The following is a 9615-nucleotide window of genomic DNA, read 5'->3' on the forward strand; positions in this document are numbered from 1 at the left end:
ATATATATAACTGAATCACTTTGCTGTCCACCTGAAACATTGTAAATCAACTATACTTCAATGAAAAAAAGCATGATTTACAAAAAAAAAAAGTGAAACATTGAGCAGCAGCACCCTGATAGGGCTGTCTTTGGAAATATTACAAGTAACTGAAAATGCCTGGGTGTTCTCTTCCACTTTCTCATCTCATAAGGAGCTGGTTTCTCCTTGGCTGTTATGAATGGGTAATAACTGAATCACTATGCTGTACACCAGAAACTAACCCAACGTTGTAAATTGACTCTACTTCAAGTAAAAAAAAAAATAAAAATTAAAAAGTGCAAAAAAAAAGAGATTAAGAGCAAAAAATAATTGTTGATCCTCAGAATGCTCAACATCCACAGAAAAATATTTTATAATGTAGTAAGTATATGGCAGTGACTGTTAATTCACTACGCCTAAATTTTAGAACAGTTTCAAAAGAAAGTACGTACTTAGTTTAACTCGCAATAAGGACATGAGCTGGGCTTTAGTGAAAAATACAGTTTAGTAAAGGTTTGTCTCTACCCAGTGAAATAAGATTTTGAGAGTTCTTTTGACCATAACTCTTGATCATACCAATCACATTAATCTGTTTGTTGCATTTTATAATTACCAAAAGTAATGTATTTAGCCCCCTATCAAGTATTAGAAACATCCTACTAAGTGTTACAAAGGATGCATAAAAATATAAAATGTCATCTCTTCTGTAGAGAACTAGACAAAAACAAAAGAACGGCTCTTAATGGCAATGTTTATATGATAAGGGACACGTTAAGTCATAGCCGTCTCACAACAAATTTTTGAGCGCCATCTCCATTTGAGGAACTGTTCTGGCATGAAAATTTCAAACTGAAATTGTATAGCATGATGGTTAGTGGTTAAAAACAACTTGGGAATCAGATTGACTCAAGTCTCACCTCTACAGTGTATTATTATCCTCCTGAAAGTCAGTTAAGTCTCTGAGTTGGTTTCTTCCCTTACAAAATATGGATAATAATAGCACCTAGCTCACTGTGTTGCTGGGAACAGTAACGTGGGTGAGAAAATGTTTATGTTTGGCACAAGACGTGACACTTTGCTATTACTAGCAACAGAAAGTGTCCACTTGCCTGTCACGCTCAGACGTAAGAGGACTTGATACATACCATCATAGAGGTATAGAAAAATTGTGGGAAATACCAATAAAAGAAATGGTTGTGGAGATAAGTCATGGCGATGACTCTGGCTCAGCGATCTTGGACGAGAGCATAATAGGAGGTGGATCAGAACTGTCCTTGGGACTGGCCAAGGTGTCATCAAGACTTAAGCTGATAGGTTGAAGCTACAGATATACAGCTTGCTGTGCTATAGATCAAGCATAAACCATAGCCGTCGTCCAGCATCAGGCCCGCTATGTTGTGTGGGGCATCTTGATTAGCGCTTCTGCGAGCTTTCCAGGTTTTCTCATCATCACATCCCAGATAGCTTCGTCTTTTACTTCTTTTAGCATCATGGGCTAAACACAGTAAAAAAAATAAAATAAAATAAAATTGCTCTGAATCTAATTTAATGCAGTGCATTTCACTGTTAAAAGAACTCACATTTCAAAACTCACAAAGTATGATGAAGCCCTGTGAATTTCATCATGAAATGGCCGGCAAATATTGCTACTCTAATGTTGTTGACTCCGCTTTGATTTTCCTTAGGAAAACATGACCCTTCACTTTCTGCTTCTGACCTGCCTTTTCCTGCTTATCTCTGATCCCTGTGAGTTCTTCACTGAAGCAAACTATTCTAGAAGCTATCCTTGCGATGAGAAAATCCAAAATGGCTCTGTGATTGCTGAGTGTGACAATCGTCGACTACAGGAAGTGCCCCAAACGGTGGGCAAATATGTGACAGAACTCGACCTGTCCGGTAATTTCATCCGACACATAACAAACGAATCATTTCAAGGGCTGCAAAATCTGACTAAAATAAATCTAAACCACAACGCCAGGCTATGGCCCCAGAATGTGAATCCCAATATAAACAATGGGATGACTATCACAGACGGGGCGTTTCTCAACCTACAGAAACTCAGGGAGTTACTGCTGGAAGACAACCAGTTATACGAAATACCTGCTGGTTTGCCAGGATCTTTGAGAGAACTTAGTCTGATTCAAAACAAAATAATTGTGTTAACTAAAAGGAATACTTCTGGACTAAGGAATTTGGAACGTCTCTATTTGAGCTGGAACTGCTATTTTGCTTGCAATGAAACTTTTGCCATAGAAGACGGAACATTTGAAAAGCTGACACAGTTGAAGGTGTTGTCACTCTCTTTCAATCCCCTTTTCCATGTGCCACCCAAACTGCCGTACTCCCTAAGGGAACTCTATCTTAGCAACACCAAGATTAGAAACATCAGTGAGGAGGACTTCAAGGGACTGGGCGATTTAAGAGTCCTAGATTTAAGCGGAAACTGCCCAAGATGTTTTAACGCGCCATTTCCCTGCATACCCTGTGAAGGAGGTGCTTCGATTCAGATCCATCCTCTCGCTTTTCAAAACCTGACCCAACTTCGCTACCTAAACCTCTCCAGCACCTCCCTCCGGAAGGTTTCTGCATCCTGGTTTGACAACATGCGTCATCTGAAGGTGCTGCATCTCGAATTCAACTATTTAATGGACGAAATAGCCTCTGGGGAATTTTTTATGAAACTGCCCTCCTTAGAAATCCTTGACTTATCTTATAACTATATACAGAAAAGATATCCCAAATACATTAATATTTCCGAAAACTTCTCTAATCTTAGATCTCTCCAGATGTTGCACTTAAGAGGTTATGTGTTCCAGGAACTTAGAAAAGAGGATTTCCGGCCCCTGAGGAACCTCTCAAACTTGAAGACTATCAACTTGGGCATTAACTTTATTAAGCAAATTGATTTTACCGTTTTCCAAAATTTCCCCAACCTGACAATCATTTACTTGTCCGAGAACAGAATATCGCCCCTGGTCAATGATACAAATGGCTCCTCTTTTCAAAGCCATATCCTGAAGCCACGCTCAGCAGATTTTAAGTTTGACCCCCATTCGAATTTTTATCATAACACCCATCCTTTAATAAAACCACAATGTTCATCTTACGGCAAAGCCTTAGATTTAAGCTTGAATAGTATTTTCTTTATTGGGGCAAACCAATTTGAAGCTTTTAAGGACATCGCCTGCTTAAATCTCTCTTCAAATGGCAACGGTCAAGTGTTACACGGAATGGAATTTTCACATTTGCCAGGTATCAAGTATTTGGATTTGACAAGAAATAGACTAGACTTTGATGACGATGCAGCTCTCGGTGAACTGCCCTTGTTAGAAGTTCTAGATCTCAGCTACAATGCACACTATTTTCGAATAGCAGGAGTAACACACCGGCTAGGATTTATTCAAAATTTAACTCAGCTGAAAGTTTTAAACTTGAGCTACAACAGCATTTTTACTTTAACTGAGCCATACCTGAGAAGCGCGTCCCTGGAAGAATTAGTTTTCAGTGGGAACCGCCTTGACCTTCTGTGGAATGCGGAAGATGTCAGGTACTGGCAAATCTTTAAATATCTCAGCAATCTGACGCGGCTGGATTTATCCTTTAACAACCTTCAGCATATACCGTACGAAGCACTCCTTAACTTGCCCCAAAGTCTCACCGAACTATATATACACGATAATATATTAAATTTCTTTAACTGGTCATTACTCCAACAATTTCCTAATCTCCGCTTGCTTGACTTAAGTGGAAATGAGCTCTTTTTTTTAACTGATAGCCTCTCTAAATTCACATCTTCTCTTCAGACACTGATACTGAGAAGAAACAAGATTTCCCACCTGCCCCCAGGCTTTCTTTCCGAAGCCAGCAGTCTGATACACCTCGATTTAAGTTCCAACCAGCTAAAGATGATCAACAAATCTACGCTTCTAACTAAGACCGCCACCAACTTAGCCATTTTGGAACTAGAGAGAAACCCTTTTGACTGTACCTGTGACATTGGAGATTTTCGAGAATGGATAGACGGAAATCTGAACGTCACAATTCCCAGGTTGACAGATGTCATTTGCGCCAGTCCTGGGGATCAACAAGGGAAGAGTATTGTGAGTCTGGAGCTCACAACTTGTGTTTCAGATGCCATTGCAGCGATATTATGTTTCTTCACCTTCTTTGCCACCATCATGGTTATGGTGGTTTCCCTGGCTCACCACTGGTTTCACTGGGACGCTTGGTTTATCTATCATGTGTGCTTAGCTAAGGTGAAAGGCTACAGGTCTCTTTCCACATCCCAGACTTTCTATGATGCTTATGTTTCTTATGACACCAAAGATGCCTCTGTCACGGACTGGGTAATCAATGAGCTGCGCTTCCACCTGGAAGAGAGCGAAGACAAAAATGTGCTCCTCTGCTTAGAGGAGAGGGATTGGGATCCGGGACTAGCCATCATCGACAACCTCATGCAGAGCATCAACCAAAGCAAGAAAACAATATTTGTTTTGACCAAAAAATATGCCAAAAACTGGAACTTTAAAACGGCATTCTACTTGGCCTTGCAGAGGCTAATGGATGAGAACATGGATGTGATCGTATTTATTCTGCTGGAGCCAGTGCTGCAGCATTCTCAGTACCTGAGGCTGAGACAGAGGATCTGCAAGAGCTCCATCCTCCAATGGCCTGACAACCCCAAGGCGGAAGGCTTGTTTTGGCAAAGTCTGAAAAATGTCGTCTTAACTGAAAATGATTCCCGGTATAACAATTTGTACGTCAATTCCATTAAGCAGTACTAACTATGTTAAGCCGTGGTTCAGTGACATAAGGAAAATGCACAGCAATTGCCGTTCTGTCTCAGCTATCACTTGCTGTGTAACAAATTATCACCCCCCACCCCAAACTTAGTGGCTTATAATGACACAATTTGGCATCTCAGCGTCTCTGTGGATCAGGAATCCAGGCGTGGCTTACAGCTGGGTCCTCTGCTCAGAGCCTCTCAAAGGCTGTAATCTCCGTGTCGGCCAGGGCCACAGGCATCTCCGAGGGTTAGCATCCACTTCCAGGTTCACATTCGTGTGGTGGTTTTCAGGATTCACTTCTTCCAAAGACGGCTCTCGGTTCCCGGTCCCACGGACCCCTCCCCATGGCAGCTTGCTTCATCAAAGCCAGCAAGAGAGAGATGCTTAATGTGATGGAAGTCGCCATCTTCTGTAATCTAATCAGAGCAGTGGTAGCCCATCTGTTTGGCCACGTTCTGCTTGTTAGAAGTAAATCACAAGCCCTGCCAACTCCGTGGGAGTGATCACCTCAGTCCTGGGAAAGTAGTCTGTGACCAGAATGGGCAATTGTGATGGCCTCACTCGTCCTGCCGTCTTGGTCATGGATTATGAATACCAGGAGAGGGGTCAACATGGGCCATCTTAGCAGTTGACCTACCTGCCAACTCAATGTCTACCTGCTTCTCAATATCTCAGAACTTTTGTGACTGTAACTTATCATTCTGATGTTAAGTTGCTGTTTAGATTTATCATATATCCATGGCTACGTGGTTATATCATGCTGTGGTTGCATTAGTCTTTCTTTTACAATTACTTTTATAAATATTAGCTGTAATGTTTGACTTCTAAGGTTTAGATACCATTTAAAGGCTAAGACGAGTAGTAATGAAAGATTTTGTTTTTACTTCTTAACTGATTTTTTTAAAAGTATGCAGCTAAATTAGAAGCATTTGGAGTATCTGTCAATTGCCATTGCTGTAAATCTTGAAATTAATGATTAAGGGGCTTCAGTTCACATTATGAGCATATAATGAATACATAGTATGGAAACAGATCTGTAATATAAAAGAAATTACCGTCTACATTGGGTTTTTAGAGAATACTTAGGAAAAAAACCTTTGGTAGAAATCAAAGGGGGAAGAGTTTTCATGAAGTTTGTACATTAAGATAATTATGAACAGAGAAATTAATTCTACCTTTAATTCCTACTCAGAAGACATAAAGGCAGAAATGCCTACCTGTTGGCTTCTGCAATTCTCCCAAGGGAAACAACATCGGCATTCCCTCCCACCTCTCCTGTCCCTTTCATTCCTCTGCAACTGTCCATAGTGTCTTCTCTCCAGTATAGGTGTGGATCTTGAAGGGACACCTTATGAAATTTACCTGAAAGTAATGGGAAATTATTCAATCATAAGTAAGTAACGTCCCTTCGGAATGAAGAGAAGAAAACTCTCCGAGGCACCATCCTTCCTTAAGTACAGTCTCTTAGTTAATCTTGCAGAATAAGTTATTTTTAAATATGAGTTTCTTAAACAACACGTTTCTAGTCTATAGCACCAGGAACTCTAGTCAATATCTTGTAGTACCTATCATGAAAAAAGAGTATGAAAACGAGCGTCTAGGTCTGTGTCTATGTCTAACTGAAACATGATGCTGTACACCAGAAACTGACACATTGTAAACTGACTATATGTCAGTTAAAGAAAATAAATATGAGTTTCTAAGCAACTGAACAAATGGTGTGTCAGTGTTTATTAACGTGGACAAAGTGGAAATCAGCACAAGTTTGTCAAGGACAGTTTTAGCTTTGCCACATCGAACCCTGTTTTGTGCCCACGATGTTTCTAGAAAGATATTTATGCTTGCGTTTGTTGAGGCATGAAGGCAAGTATTTAAAAGCAGGATCATTCCAGGAAGGGACACTCTAAAAAGAATGGTGGTGGGGGGTGGGGACAGTTACAGCTCGTCCCTGTTGGTGCCACATTAACTTGTTACCTAGTAGAAGCTCGCTCCTATGTTCTCTGCTTGTTTTGGTAAAATACAAATGGACCCTTTTCAGTAACAAGTAATTACAGATCTCTGTTAAGCTCACACACGTTGGCAGTGTCCTTTTGACAGAATCACAAGTTAATGAAAGACACAAACAATTTTACCTTCTCCCAAGCAAATATCTTCATCAAGTGAAGGTAGTGAAGTCACTGGTTGATGAAAACATTTATTCCTGAAACTCACTCATTTCTCATCAGAGGTACAGTTACGGGAAAATCAGGCATCTAATCTGTTGAAAAGAAGGTCAGCATTGTTCGGTTTTCTGTTATTTTTTAAGTGAATATGCGCTGATACTCGCATATGTTTTTAAAAATTCAAGTTTTACGAATGGATGCACGATGAAATTTAAGTCTCCTTCCCAACACAACTTTGCTTCCTAGAAACAATCACTGTTTAAGATTCTTGTGTAGGGGAGGCTATAGCTCAGCAGTAGAGCACGTGCTTAGCACTCACGAGGTCCTGGGTTCAATTCCCAATGCGTCCATTAAAAAATAAATAAAGGTTTTAAAAAAGATTCTCGTGTATTCTTTTGTATTGTAAGTGTAAAGGCTCAGTTGCTGGAAGCAAGAGTCCCACAACGCAGATGTGTATTTCTTTATCTAATATGCTATGGCCCGAATGTCTGTGTCCTTCCAAAATTCGTGTGTTGAAACCTAAGCCCCAAGGTGATGGCGTTAAGAAGTGGGGCCTTTAGGAGGTGGTGCGGGCATGACAGCAGCCCCCTCATGCATGCGATTAGTGCCCTTATAAAAGTGGCTCCAGAACGCTCCCTTGCCCCTTCCACCATGTGATGTTACAGCAAAAAGATGGCTGTCTGGGAGGTGGGCTCTCACCAGGCCCCAAATCTGCCTGTGCCATGATCTTGGACTTCCCAGTCTCCAGAATTCTGACAAATAAATGCTTGCTGTTTATAAGCCGCCCGGTCTCTGGTATTCCGTGATAGCAGCCTGAACGGACGGAGACACCCATGACAGTTCCCATGAGAAGAGTTTCAGTTGGCTAGGCAGTGGCCATCCAAGAGCTCTTGTTGCTCTGCTGTCCCCTAGGGAATTGGCATCACCTGCATGGTCCAGCAGGGTCACTACTACAGGTGGGCTCCAACTGTAGGCGGGGGGAAAAAACAAGGAAGGATGCTGAGACCGGTGTCTTAAGGCCTAGACTCAACAGTGGCACGCATCTGCTCACTTTCCATCAGTGAGGACCAATTCGACCCCACAGGAGTGCAAGGTATGCTGGGAAATACGTATATTTCATCTCTAGCTACAGGAGAAAGGGAGAAGGGACTAGGTAGACAGTTAGAAGTCTGCCACAGTTTCTAGAAGTTTCCAGTTTGCATATCTAAGCCTTTAATTACGCTTTTACTGTAAAGGAGCAGACTTTCTATTCATGCTCTACATTTTGCTCTTTTCACTTAATATTGCTCAGAGGGTGTATTTTCCTTTTTAATGACTGCGTGATAGTGACTCACGTGAATGTGCCATAGGCATTTTCCCTGTCCTTTATTGCTGAACATTTTGATTGCTTCCAATCTTTTGGTGTTACAAATCATTAAAAATAATTATATAATAAAAATAATTTTTAAAATAATAAAAAAAATCTAAAATACTTAACATCTTCGTGTTCACATATACATATCTTCAGCCTTGGCAGAAAGAGTTGAAGGGTTACAGAGTCAAAGTAGAACTGATGGTTGTCATTTCCCACGTGAGCCTGTGCTCCGAGTCTGTCTTGTGGGTCCTCGTTGAGGAATTAGAAGTGATCAATCGGCATGGATGTGGCTGGCCACCCAAAATACGCTGTGAGCACAGGTATGATGGAGAAGTCTCGAGCCGTCCTGGCAGTGTGAGGTCTGCGAGGGTTAGGAAAGCATATTTAGCATATATCGTGCTTTTCTGATTCAAACTACACAACACAAGGTTTCATACACTGTTATTGACAGATGGCGATCCGTGGAATGAAGCGTGAGAAACCCCGTGGGGATGCCTTGGTTAAGATGAGCTTTACTCGACTTGATGTGATTCATCAGCTGAGTAATGATGGGGACAGGGAGTGTTACATGGTGGCAGGAGGGGAGAGGCCCGACAAAGCAAAGAGTGGACAGGGGGCCCAGGACAGAGATCCGCTTCATTGCTTCCACGTGAGTTTGCTTTCTACCTTACGATCTCTGGCCCGGAAAAAGCCTGGTTGCAGGACCTGGTTCCATAAAGCTGAAGTCACAGGCCTCCTTGATGCTGTGAGAATCTAACGTCCTCTCAGCGAAATGCTAGGGTTTCTTTGCTCTGAAATCTACCTCGAGATTGGAACTACCAGCCGAACCAAGCGTTCCCTGCCGTTCTCAGCAAGGGGCACGTAAGTTAGAAGAAAGGACACGTAAGTTAGCAGAGTCTTTTCATGAGACGACAGTCTATCACAATGGCGTTTTATCAGCGCCCTGGGGAGTCAGCCCCAGACAGGTGCTCCTCCGCGCCCCCAGAGCCTGTCCTGCCAGGTGGACACTCTCTCAGGGGAAATGGCCACTCTTCCTGACGTAGCCTGCTCCTGCTCAGACACTCTCCGCTGGCCATGGAGTGAGCACGGAGTGAGCGCCTACTGTCTGTACCAGTTGTCGCTGCATCAGAGCGCACGCATGGGGAGTCATTGGACCAATGGTGACTGGTCCTCCCCTCCCCTCTCCAAGACCGGGCCTCAGGGGAGCATGTTTCCTCAGGGTGATAGAGAGGAAGGAAGAGAGGGCTGTGGGCAGGAACAGCTGTGTTCCAGCAGTCAACGTGTGTGTATG

The 9615-nt window shown here is 42.3% G+C and overlaps 1 protein-coding gene across 8 annotated transcripts in view; it reads left to right on the forward strand.

The window, feature by feature from the left end:
* The window catches only part of TLR8 (toll like receptor 8), a 53341-nt gene extending 45991 nt beyond the window's left edge, over positions 1 to 7350 (forward strand). For all 8 annotated transcript variants that reach the window (XM_010966216.3, XM_045525031.2, XM_074359546.1 and 5 more), the window contains one exon: positions 1707 to 7350. In XM_010966216.3, coding sequence (XP_010964518.3) covers positions 1707 to 4805 — 3099 coding nt within the window. In that variant the 3' untranslated portion in view covers positions 4806 to 7350. The remainder of the gene's footprint in view (positions 1 to 1706) is intronic.
* The last annotated feature ends 2265 nt before the right edge of the window (positions 7351 to 9615 follow it).

This window comes from Camelus bactrianus, chromosome X (assembly GCF_048773025.1).
Source record: "Camelus bactrianus isolate YW-2024 breed Bactrian camel chromosome X, ASM4877302v1, whole genome shotgun sequence".
Classification (NCBI taxonomy): domain Eukaryota; kingdom Metazoa; phylum Chordata; class Mammalia; order Artiodactyla; family Camelidae; genus Camelus; species Camelus bactrianus.